Source organism: Drosophila melanogaster, chromosome 3R, assembly GCF_000001215.4.
Source record: "Drosophila melanogaster chromosome 3R".
NCBI classification, from domain to species: domain Eukaryota; kingdom Metazoa; phylum Arthropoda; class Insecta; order Diptera; family Drosophilidae; genus Drosophila; species Drosophila melanogaster.
The window spans coordinates 5875066-5896108 of NT_033777.3; the positions used below are offsets into that span (position 1 = coordinate 5875066).

At 44.0% G+C, this 21043-nt stretch overlaps 1 protein-coding gene and 1 long non-coding RNA gene across 2 annotated transcripts in view; one reads left to right on the top strand and one right to left on the bottom strand.

Moving 5' to 3' along the window:
* side-III (sidestep III) overlaps positions 1-21043 on the bottom strand; it is a 96691-nt gene that overhangs the window by 12201 nt on the left and 63447 nt on the right. The window contains exons 4-14 of the mRNA NM_001043216.2: positions 17786-17924; positions 17637-17706; positions 17156-17266; positions 12014-12220; positions 11801-11946; positions 11510-11660; positions 9829-9959; positions 9600-9759; positions 4509-4757; positions 3635-3760; positions 1012-3069 (exon numbers count right to left, since the gene is read on the bottom strand). Of these exons, the coding sequence (NP_001036681.1) occupies positions 1012-3069; positions 3635-3760; positions 4509-4757; positions 9600-9759; positions 9829-9959; positions 11510-11660; positions 11801-11946; positions 12014-12220; positions 17156-17266; positions 17637-17706; positions 17786-17924 (3548 nt within the window). The remainder of the gene's footprint in view (positions 1-1011; positions 3070-3634; positions 3761-4508; positions 4758-9599; positions 9760-9828; positions 9960-11509; positions 11661-11800; positions 11947-12013; positions 12221-17155; positions 17267-17636; positions 17707-17785; positions 17925-21043) is intronic.
* lncRNA:CR45761 (long non-coding RNA:CR45761) lies at positions 15777-16861 on the top strand. Its single transcript, NR_133332.1, has one exon. It is a non-coding gene; the product is annotated as a long non-coding RNA:CR45761 (long non-coding RNA).

Sequence of the window (21043 nt, forward strand, 5' to 3'; positions counted from 1 at the left end):
TATTGTCTAGTTAAAAACATAGTTTCAGCGTGTACTAGCAAAAGTTGATTACACTATCAAGAGCAATCCTTTCTTGGAAATATAGCTCCTGGACAATATTCAAATACTGTATATCCTTCATCAGGACTCAGAAGTATTGGTAAGTAATGGTAAAGGTTTAGCTTAGTAACTTCTCAAGTATTTGAAAACTCATTGAAGTCGAATATTGCCATAAAAACAGTGACTTTATAAATTCAAACCCATTTTTCACAGAATTTCTTTCACTGTAGCTATTCCTCGCCGAGCCGCAGGATTTTCTCCTTGTCTTGAAGCCAACGCGCAATTTCGCCAACTCAACTTTTTGCTCAGTTTGTTACTTTGATTTGTTTTTGTTTTAGTGTTTGTTGCTGTTACTGTGTTCCTGCTCCCAGCTACCAGCTCCTTGTTCCTTGGTCCTTGCTGCTGTTGGCCGCATAAAAGTCAAGTCCTTAGTTTGCGGCTTTCGCACAGCAGTGTAAATATTGTACGACCAACACCCTGGCCTCGCGATTTCTAAGCCAGCCTCATTTAAATATAATAATATATAAGCATCGTGTAATAAAACATTGCTCCGGGGCAGCGAGAATCTGCGGAAATATTGGATTTCCCCGGAACCATTAAAGGTCAAGCAATTGAGTTGCCCGTTTAGCGTAATATTTAAACAATTTATGCTAGCGTAGATTTTGTTTGAGACACACATTAAGAGGAATTAAAAAAGTTATATTATCTGATCTGAGCCTGATCTTGTAAGCCTGCTGATATAAATAACTTTGTAATCAAAAGCAACCTTGTATTTATTTATATACCGCCTAGGCATGGACTATTAACTATTGTACTTTGAGCAAATGGTATAAGTTCTAAGATACGCTAAGTTTATCCTTACTATAACCCATACTTAAGATTGCATACTTAACACTTATATGTCATCTTTAATCATCATTAAAAGTACTTGAAACAAATCAGGTGGATAGTTGATAAGGTAGACACACTCACCTGATAGATCGATCCGGAAGACGGGCACGTCCATGTAGGTGCTGCTCATGTTAAGCCTGAGCTTCATGGTCTTGGAGTCGTAGGCCTCCAGGAAGAACTGCTGCTGCAGTCCGCCGTCGTATCCTGGCATGCACTCGAGTTCCATGGTGGAGTAGATGATGTTGTCGTAGTTGTCGAAATTGATGGTTCCGCCGCCCGCAAATCCGTCGTGTCCAGCCCCAGTTACCGCCCCACCACCCAGCAAACTCTGGGTGACTACGCCGTTGCTGAAACTATACTCCATGCGTGAGTAGTCGAAATGGGGAAGCTGCCATTCGGTAGCGGAGTCGGTTTGGGTTTGGCTTTGGGTGGCTTTCTCCCTAATGTGAGGTCCTTCTGTTGTCCTTTGAAGCGGGGTGGCGGCTGTGGTGTCGGATGTGGAGAGAGCCACACTGGCCACAAAGTCATCATCGCTAACATTGTACATATCATCGACCTCGCCGTCGTCCTCCTCCTCGACGTTGTCCTCCAGCGACTCCAGATCCAGCTGCTCCTCCAGGGACAGCATGTGCACATGTTTCGCCTGGCCATCCACCTCCTCCACAGTTTCGTACTCCTGCAGATCGCCCGGACCGTCGGCCAAGTAATCGGCGTCGGTGGCTAGCTGGGCAACATCTTCATCCAGGTCCGCGTCGTCATCGTGGGCCTCTCCACCCTCGTCTTCATCCTCTTCCTCGTCATTAGTCTCTGTTTCAGCATCAATCTCTGCTCCATCATCGTCATCATCGTCGTCGTCCTCGTCACCATCGCTGTCGTTGTCATTGTCAGTGGAGTCCTCCTTGGAGGACGGCGCCTTGTCTTTGACTCCCGCTGCAACTGCACCGTGTGCCGATGTCGCTGCTGTTTCCTTGACATTGTTGCCGCTAATTGCTGCTACCGGCTGGTTGCTTATTTGCGGAGCATTCGGAGGCAGCAACTGTTGCTGCTCTTGCTGCTGCTTCTGTTTGTCTAGGATGGTTAGGGATTTGCGAGAGCGCTTATTGTTGCTGCCACTGTCGGCAGCAGGGGCATCAACAGCAGAAACATCCTGCTCGATTTCCACCGCCGCCGTGGCAGTAGCTGCCAATGATGCGGCCGAGGATGCGGGTGGGGAAGATAATGATGCCGATGTGGATGCCGCCGCCACAGTTGCCAAGATGTCATTTGCTGCTAGTCGCTTCCTTCGCCTCAAACTCGAACTCAATGCTGCATAATGATGGATTATATTGCTGTTGTGCTCGTTTGTTGTTCCCTTCAGTTGCTTCAGCTTTTGCTGGTGCTTCTGTTTGTGCATGTTTTTCTGTCGCTTATTAAAATACTTTGCTGGTTGTTTGCCATTGTTACTCTTGCTGTTGATGTTGCTGCTGCTGCTTCTGCGGCTCCTGCTGCTGCTGCTACTGCCTTTACCTAGATGCGACGTTGATAAATTTGATTCTGCCTGCTTCCGCTGGCTGCTGGTTATTGATGTTGCTGCATGCAGCTGATGTTGCTGCTGCTGTTGGTGCTGCTGTTGCTGTTGTATCTGGGGGTCTCGGCTGGCACGCCGCATTCGCTGCTTCGACGACTTGGCCGGCGATCCATCAGGTTTGTTATCGCCACCGGACTTGGTTGCAGTGGCTTGGTGGTGCTGTTGCTGCAACTGCTGCTGCTGCTGCGACAGCTGCTTCCTCTGGCGCTGCCGCTCGATGGCGGCCAGTGTTTGGGACGGTGTGAATGATGTCCGCTTCTTGAGACGCTGTAGTTGCTGCTGAGTGAGCTGCTTATTATTGGATTTGGCCTGGCCGGCACTGGTCCTGCCCCTCATATTTTTATTGGCCACATTGTTCCGGCCAGCTGCCGGGGCAGTGCCATTGTTATTGCCGCCACTGCTGTTATGGCGCTCACGTACGTACTCCATGTGCGGGTAATTCGACTCGTGTCTGCCGTATTGTGTGGGCAGTATCTGATTGGCATGCATTGTCGTCTGATTCGATGAGTTCAGCGAGGCGGAGGTCACCACATACGGCCGTAGTGTACAGTTTCGCAGTGCCCCCGGCTTGGCTACAAAGATCGAGTAAGCGAAACCAATCAATGCCAAACAACATTCGCAGCATACGTATTATGTTGCAGGGAATAAATGCGATTCAAAAATACAGTGGTACTAACTACGGTAAATGGATCGTCTTCCTGGCCTAATGCCAAGTTAAAATTCGCCTTTTAAACAACTATTTGACAAGGAAATTGATAGATAGATATATGCATATTTGGCTGTCCGCAAGTTATGCCGTTGTATTTGTGTTAATTTTTCATTAATCGATATGGATTTCATATTTTGTATCAATATCTTGCCATCAACAACACTTTAGTGTTTGTTAAATGATTGCAAATGGTTTAAATTGGCTAAAATTTAAATTTGGTTAAAACCTGATTTATTGTCTGAGCGACAAGAAGTAAACTAAATAGTGGTATTGCATGGGTTTTTGGTAATAAATTTATTAAATGCAATAGCTATGTCTACATTAATTATATTAGATCGAAGTTGGTAGCTAAACTTTAGAATTGATTTGTTATTAATTTAATAGTTCCTATTAATTTTAAAGTTTGTTAGGAAGGCAGTGGAACTCACCTGCTGGCACCACTTGGAACACACACGGATCCGACTGTTTTCCAATGGCATTCCGGCCGTAACAGGCCAATGTTCCGTAGTCTCGCTCGCCTTTGGGCGTGTAGATCAGCTCGCTGACGGTTTCCACTGTAAGTACATGGGGGACAGAATACAGGTGCAAATTGCAATTCGGTTTGGGCGTTTATTAAATTAAGCTTTTTGGCCAAGTTAAATGAAATAAGTTCTGCTTGCCCAAGCAGCTCAGTCAAGCCAACTGGGCCGGCAGGAGATAATCCAATTTGCGACCATGCGGTGCGAGTATGTGCATGATACGAGTGTATTGATAAAAGTATCTGAAGCCCACAGCCACTGCCCCTATTGTTCAGATACACAGGTGTCTGCCACCTCTGCCGCACTTAGGCCTCTGCGAAATGCTAATTTCTAAAGCCCGCTCAAGCGCAAGCACATGCAAATGCCTTACCGTCTAAGGCTGTTCAAAACTATTATGTAATGGCTGAAACTGGAGTGTGTACGCTCAGAGAAAAAACGCATTCTCAACGATCTCGATTTAAGAGTTTTAAGCTCAAAATCAGAATTATGCCCTTGCTGATTTCAGATCGAGATCGAAATGTTCTTAGATTGAAACTGCTCTCATTTGCCTGTCTCCAACATTTGTTCAGCCTTCCCACCTCTTCCACAATCTTAAACTCAATACTGCTTCCGTTTGAAAATATCTACATTAAAATCGCTTTCGTCTCGAAATCACGAATTCCTCTCGTGCGAATGATTAATTTTTTCATTCTCAAGTTATCAATATTAAAGTTCTGCCTAAGTATTAGCAGTAATTTTAATCACCTCTTACAACTTAGCAATAATGTTAAATGTATGGACTCACCGTAGCTCTCGAAGTGCGTCTCGTTGGACTCGACGACCGTGCGCCTCACATCGCTGGTGGTGGTCATGGTGGGGTCCTGGATTGTGGCGTAGTGGCCCGAGGGCACCTCGAAGTGCTCACCGCTGGTGGAGAAGGTCCATTCGAAGTCGATTTCGGGCGGGTCCGAGTTGACGCGGCACGGTATGGGCACGTCCTCCTCCAAGGAGGCTCCAATCACGGTGATGGAGCTGCTGCTGCAGACGGGCGCATCTGTTGGCGACACGATTGGGAGATCGAATTTAGAATGGAACTGTGAACTGAATGAAGTCGATTGGGTTATTTAGGGGGGGAAATGCGAAATAATGAGCAGCTGCAATTGTCCGATGGTGCTCTGTCTATATCAAGTATTTATATTGCAAACATTTTGCTGACAGGCCAGAGAAATGGGCAAATGCCCGTCGAATTGTCAGCTCAGATTTTCAATTTAAGTAAAGCAGCTGGCGTTCGCTTTTTCCTCAGGTATGGGTGCTAAATTGAAGCTCCCTATTTCGGAATTTATTCTTAGACAAGCATATTGTGTTACTATCGTGCTCAAAATAAAAAAAGCAAATTAATGTACTTAAATAGAAATAATATCAGTTTCATGTTTAAATATAACAAGCCATAAATAGTTCCCTGGCTTATAATTAAATATATATATTGTCTATTAAGCTTCCGAAATTGGTTCTCAGATTTTAGCATTAAGCCCCAGGTAAAAATTTTAGAAACCACATTGCCAGCCCGTAAGTTTGAACACAGCTTAATGGTGATGTACTCCCCCACTTTTCACTTCCCACTTGACTCATGATTTATTCAAAGTAAACTCATTTTGCGTTTTTGGCTAGAAACGATTGAACTTGAAATTTTATGTCATACACAAGGCATGGCAAATATGTGCCCCCACGCCAACAAATTCCCACGCAAGCAAAAAGTTTTGGTAGCAACTTTCAAAACTGCGCCAAGTGTGCGATGTGGGTGGCATCGTGCTCCTTGTTTGCCCCGTGGCAACAGAATCCTGTCATAAACAACACGGCAACGGCGAAGCAACAGCCAACTGACAACCAAACAACCAAAAAAACGCGGCAGACAACACACGCAGCACTCTAAGCACCTGAAGGCATTTATTACCCAAGCCGCAACACTTTCTGCTGGTTTTATGAAAAATTATTTGAAAAGTTGGAGTGTGTCCCGCTGTGGCTGAAAATCGTGTAATGAGTTTGTATACAAATATTTGTACACGATGCATAAACTATGCCTTAATCTCGAATCGGTGGATTGGGAATTCTGATAGAAAACTTGGAAGCGCAGTGCCGTTTAGTAAGAAATTTTCGTCTAAAGATGGATTTTTCATCCTGAATGATATAAGCTGTCTTAAACGGCTTTAAATTTATGTTCTTTAAAGCGCCCATTTTGCATCCTTCTTCATTTTGGCTTCACCTGGATGGCGCTGGCACTTTAATGACCATGGCCAAACCGATTCCCCGGAGCACAAGGTGCAATTCTCTGGGAAAACTGCGGCCAAGGACTCGGCACGGGCACAAACCAATTAGATGGCCAAAAGGAGGAAACCCCCGTAGCATTGTTTGCAGAGCAACGACAGCGCCAGTCGAAAATTATGAACTCAAGCGCATGCCACCCTTGTCGCTATGCAAATTTGAGAGGAAGTGCCGCGAATCTGCGGCACAAGTACGCAATTCGGATTATAATAAACATCTAGGGGGATAGGGCTGCAGCTGATTGCTCAGTTTTATTATTCTGCCATGGAGCAGTCCGTTCCTCGCATCCCACGTAATATTTTTACGACAGCATCAATTTCGCAATCGTATAACGTCAATTGTGACCTCTGCTGATTAATTTCTGGAAAGATATGAGCGAACTGCTGGCAGCCGTAAATCAATTAATCTCAATCGCGGTCCCACAACAAAGATGCCCCCCAGACGTGTGGAGCTCCTCCCCCCCTATACCATGCCATACCGTGCCATACCGTTCCATACGACCCCCTGCTAGCCCAGGCTATCTCATCCATATCCAATCAACCATCAATCCCGCCACCCAGCGGTATGTAAATGTTTACGTGGCGTATGCGCGATGCCCGTGTAAATAGCCCACGTGGTATTTGCACAGCAGTCGGTGGCGGTGTATCCTTATGCATTGTACTCGTATTTACTTTCAATTATCGTAATTATCAAAAAGGGTAACGGGCATTGGGTATTCAGTATTCAGTAGTCAGTATTCGATAATGGCAAGGCAGAGCAAACGTTTGCTGATGTCTTCGTTTTCGATTTTCATTGCGAGCTTCCTTTTTCCGCCCGTGTAGCCCGTTGTGTTTCTGATTCATTTTCGATTTCACATCCCTGATGCTGATGCTGCGAAAATTTTGTTTTCAACGAACTCAAACAGTTGTAGCTACTTATTTGAGTTCGGATGCCGACCAATTCAATTTGGCAGCTGTGCAGCGAGCCGCTCAAATCGGGGATAATTACGCATTTTTCGCCATTCTAATTCACTGTGCAAAATAATATTCCACATTTGGATCATAACTGGCTGGCTGGCTAAAATCGAACTGAGTTTTGTTATGGTTTATTTGATAAACAGAAATGGTAACCAGATGGTAGCAAAAAAACTCGACATAAATCCTTTGTCATTTCAGCACACAAAACAGTGTTGAAGCTTAAAATCCCAAACAATTAATTTAGAATCAGTGCAGCGAAGCGGTCAAATCGCAGAAAATTTCATTACATTTTTTAGTTTCATCAGCTAACCAGGCGGGTTCGGGCTTAAATGGCATCAAAATATTCATTTAACCGGTCAATTAATTAAATAATATTCGTTAACCTGCCCTCTGTGCATGTAGGACTGCTCTGGTTTTCTCTTTCGCATTAAATATGCGAAATAAAAATTGAATTCAATATCCCCTGCGCACCTGCTGAACGTGTGTGTGTGTGTGTGTGTGTGTTTGTGTGCACCCACCTGTCCGCCTGACCTTTCCCATAATTATAAATGGTTTAATAATGACTGTGGGCTTCGATAATAAAAGCAGATCATTCATTTTTATTACCCTCATGGTGAACCCCCCACCAACTGACACGTTAAGTTCAGTTCCAGTTCCAGTTGGGGGCAAAACTTTTGGCCCCAATGGAAATGCAGAGCGGTGTGGAGGGGGGGAATGCTTTATGGGAGCATATGCATATTTACGCAAAACCAACAAACCCAAACACATACCCCTTGAATGGCATGGTATTTAAGCGTCATTAATTATTTAGAAATACAGACGGAAGTAAATGCTCTATAGCGGTAATTGAGACATTTTCAATATGTGCACACAAAGGCACCGAGCGGCGTTTATCGGCCATTTATTTTTATGTTTCGTTGTGCCTGTGATTGTTGTCCACAAATTATAATTACACACACTTTCGGGCCCGAAGTGTGAAAGTTGGCTAGCCAGTGACAGTGGGCCCATGGTGTAATAGGCCAATAGGGTAATGGGACAATGGTGTGTAGCATGCTAGATGTGCTCGTCAAATCGGAGCTGTGACAATTAGAAATCAATTGAGTTATCAATTGATTGGTTTCAATTTACACTATCGGCCCGCTTCTGTTGTTATCAACACAAGGAGCTGCCTGTTTTCCTGCGACGGTAATTGGAGTCCATTAAAATGGCTGGGGATTCCACAAAAGTGTCAATTAAGTGGGATGGAGCCATGGGAACTATGACAGGTGTGTAGTATTCAACTCCGGCCACTTGATGTTGAATGGCACTCGATTAGCTTTTATTAGGGCCAGAGTTTCAGCTTTAACAATTTAACCAGCCATTGTGGACTCCAAGTTATCACATATGCAATAGTCGCAGCTCCTCCGAGTTTTCATTACCCAAACTATAATTAGCACTTCAAAATACGCGACTGTAGAAAGCTACAGTCCGAGTGTCGCAACTATCAGATACCCCTAGCAGTCTGAGGAATGTGGATAAGTAGGGAGATACAGCTAAGAAGTTTATCGAGCCTCTTATTATAGCTGAAACTGCATGTTTCATTGAAAGCTTAAGTTCCAATAAATTGAATAATCCTTTTAAATAAAATACTTTTGTTAAAAATTATTGAACATATAGGAAGCTTATTTGGGGTTAATAAATATACCACAATATATGCAGTTCGAGGGAACTATTTTTCGATATAATTGTGTGAATTTGCATTGAAATGGGAATATTTAGTTTTTGTCGACCAAAAATTGCAATATTGTGTCGTTTGTTTGACGAAACACACACTCGAAATGCAGCCACGCACAAAGACCCCCATATAAATTAAATATAAAATATATTATCTATATGGTGAATGGCCGATGTAAACGGATGTACATATGTATATGCGATGCATAGTCCACATTACGGCTTTTTGCACAAAATATTTTCTGTCATTTTAGCATAATTTAGTTTTGGACATTGTTACCATCCTGTGCTTTCGGTGGCCGGAGGGGGTCGATTTAGGGCTTTCCAGCAAGGACATTGTGCGATTTTGTCAAATGCATAGCCACTGTTGTTGTTGTTGTGCCTGTCAATTTACCATGTGGGTGTGCCCCCGCCCACTTATCGGAATGAAATCGATTTGCGAATTCGACAACATCTTGCCCATTTTTCTCTCGGTGTGTCAATTTGCGCATAAATTTATGCATATGTATTTTTAATGCTCCGCTCCACTGACATCAACTGTCAGCATAATTTTTGTGCAAATTTTCGGTTTCCTTTGTTTTTGCTTAATAATACAAAATGGGATTTTTATAAAGTTTTTAAAGCTGCACCGACCTCTGTTTTAAATAAGTATAAATATTTTGTACTTTGCTCTATGTGTTAGAATGAAATAAATCATCAAAAGATAATGAGTAAGCTCAACACTTGCTGTTGATTTTTCACTCCACAAAATAAAGTTCGTATTTTTTGCTTAAGGCACTACAGGGTATTCTATCAAACGAGAGGCTTTCCTTCAATACTAGCAGTAATTTGAAAATGGCGCCATCACTTCTGAATGTATATATGGCGGTGTATGTGTGTAAAATTCCTTGAAGGTCTGTGTTACTTACATCGAATCCTCAAGTTGACCGGAGCCGATTGGGTTTCCCCGCGGTCATTGGCCGCCGAGCAGGCGTAGAAACCGGAGTGGATGCGTCCCACTCGCTGGAGGACCAGGGAGCGGGTGGAGATGATGATGCCCCAAGATACATTCTGGGTGACCGGTTGTCCCTAGAGCGGAATGGCAAATCAACCGGTTAATTTATGCAAGCTAAACATTTTCACTTGGCCAGGACTCACGTCGTGCGACCACATGATGCGATGCTCCTTGGGATTGGACTTGATGTGGCACTCGAAGTAGACGTCGTCGCCCTCCTTGATGTCGTCCGGACGCAGCGTGGAGCCCAGCGACAAGGTGACCTGCGGCGGATCTGAAAAGGCGTCAAGAAGCCACATGTTAATAATAGTTGATCTGGCATTTTAATTGCCTGCGCTAATGTGCAAATTTCGCCGCTCTGCGCGCTTTTTATGCATTCAAATTACTATGCTGGGGACGGGCTCGTATTAAACATAAATCGAAAAATATTATTGCATAATAAAACGCGGCGTTGTTGTCCTCATCAATCTACGGCCCATAAATGTTAACAACGCAGCGTCGGAACGAAGCTTTAAGCCGCCACTCCGGATCCAAATGACAGAAATTTTTAAATTAAAATTGTTCCGCCGCCGCGAGCAACGCCCCAATATCAATGATGGATCATAAAAATTATTTAGTGTTTTCGCATCCTCCCGGCGATTTTACAACATCATGATTGGCCGCGCCAAGGAAAGTGACAGCCTCGCGAAGGGAAAGCAACAAATTGTTAGTGTCATTGGCGAGGAAATGGCTGAGAAGGGGTTAACCAGACTGGAAACTGTAAAGCAGTCGATTCTAGGTAGCTCCCACGCTTTTTCTTTGGGGCAAACACGAATCACGGTCCCCCATTTACCCATTCTCCCCATACTCCATTTTCCGATCAAAAGCGCGGGTCCATTAAAAGCTTAAGTCATCTGCGCTAATCCTTTAAACAAGCTTTTCCTTGTGTATTTGTGTGTGTTTTTTTTTTTAATTCATATTCCCATCGTCATATTTGACCGTCAGCGGGTCAAAGGGTTGGATGAAAACTTTCTCCAACTTTCATTTTGCAGCTTACGCGATGGCCATTCAATATTTATGCCCGAATTTCGCACATATTGCTGCGCATCTATGCGTGGCTTTAAAATTCAATAAATTTGTGATTATCCGATGGAAAACCCGGCAAAACAAAGTGACAACATAAAACAACTAACCCAAGGAAAACCCCTAGTGAGGCAGGAGCTTAAGCACCCCGTCCCAAGAAACCTAAGGAAGTAGAAGGTCGCGATTGCTGTTGACTCTAAATTGATAATCATATAAAGTAAAATTTATGACATTTTGCAAATATGCGCAACGAAGCAAAACAGGCAACAAATTTCGCGGCACGTTTTTTATGGCCACGCTAAATGTCAGCGGAATAAATATTGACATGTAGGCGAACGGCTTCATTCTTGGGAGCGTGCTGCGTAAATAATGTCATATAATTTAGACTTATTTGTATTTTCACAGGCAACTTTGATTTGTGTCCTGTCCATTTATGAAAACTCAAATCGCTTTTTCGAAATTAACACGAAACGAAAAGAATGCACTTCGTTCATTTCTGTCTTAAATATGAAAAAAAGGAAAAACCATTCAAATATATGATACTTTCATATTTCCTGTAGTTTTTATAATCATTCTAATGACTATGATAATTTAACCGCAAATATTTAAGATGGCTATTTAAATTTGCAAACTAAGTGGAAACTATGAATGCATCAGTTTTTCATAATCATAACTTATTGGATAAAAATAACTTGCCCGCCAAAAAATAAACTAAATCGACTTTCATCACTAAAGTGTGCATTCATAAGGAGTTTCACTTACAGATGACATTCATCATGAGCGAGTCCTCGATGGCCGAGTTCTGGAGCCGTGGGTTGGAGCCCTCGCACTTAAGCATGGTGCCGTCGTCCTCCGGCTGTGGATAGAATGTCAGAGTGGAGATGACTCTGCCATTGCTCTGGCTGGTTGACAACTAGATGAGAGAGATGTGGTGGAATCGATTAGAGAAGTGTCCAGCTGGCCAACGGGCAAGGAACTCATGAGTGGGCATTGCGCCTGGCCAAGATTGCGTTAGATGCTCGGAGAAAGGGATATGGAGGCGGAGGAGCTTACCAAGCCACGTTTGAAGGGCCGATTATTCTGCGTCCATTTGATTTCCGTATCCGGAACAGAGCCGGCCACAATACAGGTGAGATTGTACTGCGTGTTCGAGGCGAAGACCTTCAACTTATTGGTTAAATTGACTGACGTGGGTTTGACTGTGGAAGTTTAAGGTTTAGAGATTAGGCGTGACCGACCACATTGACTGCTCGTTCGTCCACTCACGTAACATCTCGATGCGGATGCTGCGCTCCACGGGTGCCACCAGCTTCGTGTTGGACGCTTGGCAGCGGTACGTGTTGTTCAGGGCGGAGCGTGAGATTTGGGCCACCTCTAGCCGGTTCACGGTCACATGTCGGCCCATCGAGACTCCGCTGCCTGCCTCCAGGGTCCGTGTTCCGTTCATCCAGGTCACAGTTGGCTCCGGTCGACCTGTTGATGGAGCAGGGATTATAAAGTATGGTTTACTTCTATGGTGTGGGTAAGGTACAAGCAATCTACAGTTGAGATTAGGCTGAAATCAAGCTTCTTTCGTTCAAAAACGCAACACTTTCACCAAGATTATTTGTATTTGGCTTTATTTCGACTAAAGTCCTTTGCATCATGTGACATTTTAAATAAGAGCAATGGTTGCATGGAATTTGTACGTTTATTCGAGTCAAACATAAATCGGTTATTTGCCTGATGGTATATTTTTAACTTTATGGAAATTTGCAGGACTCAGGCATAGCTTGGAAACAAATATGCGAATGTTTACCCTAAGAACTTTGAAATTAGAAACAAAGTAAAACGAAATGCACCGAATTCTGTGATTTAGCTTGAAATATACAAAGTGAAATTATGGAAAACGTAATGGTAAGTGAAGAACATACAGTGAATGAGCAACAATATGGGTGTGCTCTAGTCATAGCCTCGCAGTTCAAATTTAAATTAATGTTTAATGCATAAATTAATTTTAAATTTCGTGCCAACTGTTTTTCGCTGGCAGCAAACTTTTCCACTCATGCATTATTAACCCGCCCGTCTAGAGAGAGTTTTCCCGAGGTGGTTTTCTAACGGAAGCGGCGTGACCACAGAGCCGCGTTCGAAAATTTATGACCGAAAAAAGAAGCAAACTTTTGAACATTTTAATGATAATGCGCATTTAGCAGTGTGTACCAAAGGCTTTTAAAAAAGGCTTAGCCAGCTTAACTAGCAAAGTTCGGCCACTGGATGCCCGGCATGGATGGATAAATGGATAAATGGATGGATGGACGGGCGGATGGATGGACAGAAAAAGGCCAGGGTTCCCCACGAAACGCATAAGCGTGAATATAGAATTAGTTGGTTTGGGGGACAAATGGGGAGACTCGAAAGTTTTGGAGACATGCGGAAAAACAATAAAACGCGAGGGGAGTTCGGACAAAGGGCACATTTTCATACATATTTACTGGCATATTTGGTGGCTTTGGCAGAGCACATAATTGTATCACCAAGTAAGAGGATTTATCAAAATATTAGATAATAATCAAAAGCGAATTTCCGAATCAATGACGCAATACTATTGCAAAATGTATATGTTAATTGCGGCTTTAGTTAATTGGAAAATTTAGTTTTGACTCCTACCTGGGGAAATGCAAAGGAGATTAACTCACAAAGCTACAATAACATTGTTTAACATTTGATTAAATTTAGTCAAGCAAGGTACTAGTAAGACAATAAGATTTGGCCACTCTTTGGCCATCAAGTTACCTCTTGTTATGCTTTTAAAAATTGAATTAAAAAAGAAGCCCTTCTGCTGAGTTACTCCAATTAAAGCTGTTAATTCGAGTAGATCAACCGCAAGAAAGATGCTCAAACGAAAATGGGTTCTCTTATCCACATCCACATCCATGCGAAAGCCCATCTCTACCTGCCTCAATTTGCCAATGAGTCCGAATATTAAATTAATAAAATATGACTCAGCCATATATGGGATTGACTATCGATTTACTCTTCAATCGCAAGTGAGGAAGGAGTTTTCGATGCAGTTCTGTGATTCTGCAGCCCGGCATTTCAATTGAAATTCTGCAATCACTTTTTCGCTTAGCTGCCATCGCTCAATGCTCAGAGAAAGTGGTAGGAAAAGGCATTGCCCACGCTCACATATCAAATGTACGAAAATATTTTTAATCCGTTTAAGTGCCCAAAGCCCAAGGACCGCCTTCCTCCGGCATAGCCATTGGGTTTGGTTTGGCCCATTAAGAGAGCCAAGTGAATGCGGCGGAAATGAGCAACAATAGCAACAAGCAGCTGGGGATTGGGATTGGCATTGGCATTGGCAGACGACTTGGGCTTGAGGCTTGGGGTTTGAGGATTCCGAATTGGATTCGGGGTTGGGAAATTGAAGGGCGAAAGTAGCTGATAGCTGGAGTGTGGACTTGGGAATTTACTGCTAGAGTGCTGGCTGATTGCAAAGGATACTCGGCGACAATAAGCCAGCGAAGACGCACGCACACACGCCAAATTGCTTGGATTGCAGGATGGCTGGTTGGAATGGGATGGGATGGGATGGGATGGGATGGGAATGCAGGGATAATAGACAAATAACAGTTTCCCTGCGGCATTTAGCTGGCTCTCACCTCCCCCATCCGCAACTCCAGCCACTTTCTCTCTCTGCCACCGAACTCAGCCAATGGAACAACCAACCCATCCCACCCACTTCCTTTGTGTAATGAAGACAGCGCGTTTGCCATTTGCTAAGCCATACTTACGCTTGTTGACAATTGCTCCGCCGGACAATGGTCCTCCGGAGTGGGGGCCAAATATGCAAAGGACTGCGCAACTGGAGCCAGACACAATGTATAACCCGGGTCCTTTTATGGGGCAGCCGGCTAGATTAGCTTTTTATTGCCGGTATTAATTGCTATTAGTCGAAGTTAATAAACTTGATAAAGCAATTTGGCATTTGGCGTTTATCATGCCCGGGGCTATGATTAGTGGCCGGCCATAAAAATAGCGTCAGGATTTGCATTAGCCTTAATAAGGATGCGAGCACCCGCCGTCCGCAATCGCAATCCCTCAACATCGTTCCGTCGACGCCATGTGGCGCTGAAATTGCGATATTAGTTAATTTGGCTTTGAGCCCTTGCCAGGAGCCAAATGAAATACGAGCTTGCATTGCGGTCCTTCGAGCAGCCAACCCATACACTGAGATAATGGATGGTGTGCTATATTAACTGTATCAAATGGCAATACAATGATGGAATGGAGATCATAGGGCGCCAATCAATGTGGCTGCGCTTTATTCAAGTCTACAGAAAGAATAGTCGAATACGATAGTATTTAATAGTTCTATCTCAGCATTAGCGAGCAATTTGGCTAAGTGCAGGGGTGGCAAATTGAGGTCGTGTGGGAAATGTTGCATACAAATCAGAGGCAATGCCACCTGCCAAGAAGCGTGTCGCTCAGCAGGTGTCAAAAGGGAATGTTGTCGACATCGTCGCAGTTTCACTCGGAACCTCCATTCGGCACCCAGCTCCTCGCAAGCCCCCGCTGGGATCCCGCTCCCTGGCAACTGGCTGTTTAGCTCATTCACATGCGGTTAGTCAAAGCGGCGACGTGAGGCACTGCTGGCAAAGCAAACCAAGAGTCGAAATGCCAAGGCGTAGAATGAATCCTTTGGCAGGGAGTGCTGAATCTGCACCTGCATCTGCAGAGGAGCACAGCTTGCAGCGGAGTCATCCGGAGCTACCCAACACCACCTGGCATTGGAGAGGTGAGGCGCATAATGAGCTAGCATTTGCCAAGAGGGTGCTGCACAAAGCCCGAGATCCTTCAGCCGAAATTGGGACACTACTTCGGGCCTTTAAGCCTGATGGAGTTCAAGAACGGCCTCAAAGAGACTTCTTCGCGATTTCCCTTTGGTATCCGTGAAAAGGAAAGTTGGCTTTAGCAGCGAAGTTTTGTTTTCTCATTACGGCTTTCACTACTACAACAGCCCCTTTGAAAATGTTTTAACAAGTATGCAGAGCTTAAGTTGAATTACTTGAAACTAAATATATATATACTCTATACTCTGTACCGCTGAATATTATTGCCAACTTTGCAAGCCAATTGTGTCAGTTCAATGAACTGAATCCACTGGTTGTCTGTAATAATCAACTAATTCCACTATCTGGCAGACTTAAAAACTTTCACGAGCATCAGTAACAAGTTCCACACCATCAGCTGCATTTCAGACTTTAAGCTCTGGGAAAAGCCACACTAAATGGCCGAAGGAAAATGAAGCCCACAAATCGTGCTGCTAGTTGACATGGAAAACGTCTGGGTTGTGCGCCGAAAATATTGTTGTCAGAAAAGTTAATGATTTATAATGCTGGTCTCGGGCATTCGTCGCCATCGCCAGTTCCGTCGGGTTGCGTTCAGTTCAGTTCGGATCGTATCCTTGGGGCTCAGTCATGCAAGGAGAAGCCCTCGAGCCAAACCAGCGAAGCGAGCAAGTTGTACAAAAATTTTTCACACTTTCCAGCTGAAAAAGACGAGTAAAAAGTTTCGAGCATGCGGGGTCGGTCGGTGGAGAGGATGTGCTCCCCTTCACCTTGGGGACCTCTTTAAAGATTTACGATGCCGCATATGCCTACAGGTCATAGCTTGGCCAATGGATGTGGGTGTGGATGTCGATTTGGATGTGGCTGTGGATGTGGCTGTGGTGTGTGCACAACAAAAGCACGGCAGACGCTTCAAATTGTTGCATTTTGCCCAGAATGCTGGCAAACTGGCAGTGACAGGGCAGCACACGCAGGAGGATCCTTCCCAGACGATGTCCTGGCGTCTGTCCTGGCGCAGCGGCGATGTCACCGCAGACTTTGACATACATTTATTTTTATTATTTACGATGACTTAGCCCTGCCCCCCACTCGCACTAGACTCGGTTGGGGGCCTAGGCTGGGGCCTATCTGGGGCTCCTCATCTTTAATTCTTTAAATAGACCGTCAGGGTCGAGTGGGAATGGATGCGAACGAGGCTGAAGCTGAAGCTCCCACTAAGGATTGCACGGTGAAAAAATAGTTTATGATGTGTTGGACGATTATTTCGAATATAATGTAGGGTCATAAACGTGGTTTGGTTTTCTAAAAGAAACTCAATTCAACTCTTCATTAAATTAACATAGCATTCAACAGCGTATCAAATATTTAGACATATGTCTCCTCCATATGGAAAGTAACTTTAATTCTTTTAATTCTCGTAAGGCATTCTAGTTTTATTTTTATTTATCACAGTGTACGACTGGAATCAGTTGCGTTTTTGTGGCGACCTCGCCGGCTTGATAACCTTTTGTCTGAGTGCCACATTTATGTGGCAGAGGGTACGTGTATGCATTGGTGTCGTTTATCATGATTTACTTACCGCCACGCACTTCACATGTCAACACAATATTATCGCCCTCGAGCAATGGACCCACAGCTCCGGCAACATCGCGTCCGGAGGCATCGTACACGAGTATTTGATGCGGAGGAACTGCAGGAGAGCGGAGAAAGTGGAGAAAGCGGGGTCATTCGTTATAAAAAGGATACACTAAGAGAAGTTAGCTTCAGGGATAAAAGGCTGTTCTTCCATAAGTAACTAGTAGTTACTTAGTAGTTAACTATTATATCCTTAAATTACTGAGCTAAAATCAAGGCTATATATATATGAACATCTGGGCAAGTTTTTTAAGTTATTTATTTATTTATTTTATTTTATTTATTTATTTATTTAAATGTACTTGTATTAAACAAGTTTATATGCTTTGGAAAATATATAGTATGTCGATTTTTTTGAGTGTATTTGATAGTGGGCGGCCAGAGAGCTTCCTTTAATGGTGCTGCACTGGGTTTCGGGTACTCACCAATAACCGTTAAGTTAATTCTATGATTACGCGTGGGCGAGTTCTGAAAGTCGACGCGGCAGCGGTAAACCTGTTGAGGAGTCCAATAAAAAACAAACAATAAGATGGCGCCGTTTTCGTGCGGCAATGGAGCAGTTGGAACCACTTACGCCCTCGTCGTCCAGTTGGATGTTGTCCACCGATAACTTGGCCGGCTGCTGGCCGGTGACGAAGTACGCACGTGGCCCAAATGAGTTGGTGTCCGACCAGTACAAGGCCTTCTCGAAGGGTCGTCCCCGGACGTCGAAGCTGGAAAAAAGGCAAAAGCAGAAAAGCGGAGCGGAAATGTTAAAAGTTGCCTAAGTAGTTCCTCCTTCGTTATCTCTATCTAACGGCCGCAGGGGAACGCAAAAAACAAAAATGTGAATGAATGTGAATAAGCCCAAAATATTGACGATAAGTCGTGTCAGCAATCGTCGTCTCCCCGAGCATTTCGAATGTCGCGCCAAAGGTCGTATATATTATAATGCGATGTGAATGTTTTCACAGCGTGTGACCTCGCAGGATGACCTTATGTTTTGAGCGCATCAAATGGATCGCCCTTGTGGGGGAAAATGACTTAATTCAATGCTGTCACGAAGTCGTCTCCTTTCGCCACGGTTTTGTATTTAGTTGTATATAAAATATTATTTATTTTCTTTACTCAAGAAAGTATGGCCACATCCCAACCCGATGCTGTCTTTTTTAAGTTTAATTATGTTTTTTCTTGTCTGAAACGTAGTCTTTTTCCTTGAAACTGTAGGCATAACTTAGTAGCTTAATACAAACTAAGCCGAATAAAAATCAGAATAATGCCATAAACTTGAATACACTCACATGAGAGCTCACCTATGGCTATGGCTCTCTATGCAAATGCTAAGTAGCCATAAAATGAAAGTGGAATGAGAGCAGAGCTAGACATGCTACTTAGCACTTAAGCTAAGCTAAACTATGGAAAACTGCAAACATAGTAGCACATACATACATAGGTTGGAGGGGGGGCTCTTTATAAAGTCTACTTTAAAGCCTCCAAAGAGGCCACTAAATAAGACCGGCAACTTATTGGCCCAGCTTGGGCTGTTTTCTTTTTTCCAGCAAACCATAAATATTGAATGGAAAATTGCAAACCCGACACGCTCAAAAACGGCCTGGGCATGGGACTGGGTTTTCACGCGTCTACAAAATGACCCTTTTCCGCTGCCCGTTGACCCGCGGAGCCAGGGGTCGACAAAACGAAGCCCGAGCATAAATTTGCACGCAACTAATTTCTTCCGTTTAGCATTATTTTCGCAGCCCAGCGAACGAAACAGCAAACGTTTGCAATTTTGCGCATTAAAAAGCCTGACGTGCTATCTTTGGCGCTTTTATTGTATTTGTTAATGTCCGTCGAAGGACTTTGGGCGTTTTGGAGAGGTGGAGGGTTGGGGTTGCCACGCCCTTTGCCTTGCAACCCCCATTCCGGATGCCCCAGCGACACGCCGTAAATGACTTGACGTTGGCGAAGCTTTCCCACAATTCTCTCTATGGCACTTAAAGAAATGTATACAAATATGGCCGAGAAATTGTATTTGTTCACTAAGACAAATCCATACATTCTCTCTAAAACATGTCTTTTAGTAAAGAGCAGCAACATTAAAAATATATTAATAACAATATTTGGATTCTTTATTTTTTACAATTTATTACGTATACGCCTAGTTGACACCTGTGCTTTTTGTTTGCACAGGCTGAATACATCAGTTTTGATTTTAAACTTTAAGCAGGTCATCTTATTTTTCAACATAAATTGGCCAGTTTCAGCCAGAAAGGAGTAAATCAGTTCTGTTTGAATTCATAGAGTTGGAAACCATTTTTGACCAAATATATTGTCCTGAAATGGCAATATATTTGCATTTGGAATGACCTCATATTGCGCATTCGACTAGTTGAACAGTACTAGTTGAAAGTGAGTCTGCTTTGGACTTCAATTTATTGACTAATCAGCAATCGTTTAGCAAAATAGAAATACGAGTTTAGATATTAATTAAAACAGACGCCAATGGTCCATCATTTTAATTTTTGGTACAGTTGAGTTAAGTGAATTTATTAACAAGATTCGGGTCGCAAGACATATTATATGCAGATCCTTTTCTTCGAGTGCTCCTTTCTAGTGACCCGCACACTAGCACATCGTCTTCGCACAGTCATCGCCAGTTGTGTCCTTTTGTTGTTTCCGCCGTCGTCGTGCAGTCTGTGCTATCTCTGCCCCTGCCCCAGTCCTTCTCCGCCCCACCACCCAGTTGCGGTTAGCGGAGCGGTTTGTCACTGTGCCGGCTGGCAGGATTCTTCGCGCAGGACTCTTCGCCACCCGGCGGCCGTATTGTTTGCGCCTTTAAGTGGTTTTTTATCATTTTGCCGCTGACACAATTTATATCCGGTGCTCATATTTCTTCTGCTTATCACTGGGGCTCCTCCTCAGTGTCTCCTCCGTCTGCACTCCTCATCACCTTCTCATGTGTTTGGCCAATTCTGCGATTGTCCTTCGAGTGCAGTAAGCCATGCGGCGAATAAATTACGGATCCTAAGCCTTGCCCAAAGCCAGGGCACGTTCTCTAATTAGCCTAATTAAATATATGCGCGAAAATGTAAACATAACGAACTGCCAAGTGGGGAAACTCCTTGCGAAATTTCCTTCAAAGAACTGCGCTCCAGGTTCGCGATGTTCTCGCTTTTCTTCGTCTTTCCTCGCTTTTCCTCGCTTTTCCCGCTTTTAATTTTGCGCATTTGCAAACAATAGAGAAACGCCGAATAGTCAACAAAGGCAGAGGAGCAATAGCGATGTGATAAGGAAAGGTGGAATGGCATGGCACGGGGAGGAGTGGAGTGGAATGAAATGGAGTTTCCTTGCCCGTCACCCAAATATGGCCAGAATACGCCGGTCTTAGCCCGGCTTGCCCTCTGTTGACGTTGTGTTTTCTCGTTGTTGGCCTTAGGAAACAATAATGCCGAGTTTGCACAATGAGCACAGCAGCACGAGCAGCAGGGAGCAGGGGGCGCCAAAAAGAAAGGGACACAGAAAACACAGAAAAATAAACGCCAAATGCTCGGGCAGTAAAAATTGTAAAGCAGAAAAACAGGGAAAGCAAACGAGTGGCAAGGAGCAAAATAAAATGGGCCAGCCGAGAAAAGAAGACAACATTGTGGCAGTTGCAGAAATGTCGACTGTCGTCGAAGGCCATGCCAGGGCAGGGGAAGGGGGCTCGGGGTGGGGGTCCAATAGGGCCACAAGAAAGGCCAGAGAAAGCTGAGGAGAAAGTATGCGGAAAAGTGGGAAAGCGTAGGAGACAAGTGGACGCAACCACGCGACTTCCGTTCGAGCAGATTGCTCTGCACTCAAAAAATATTTCTTA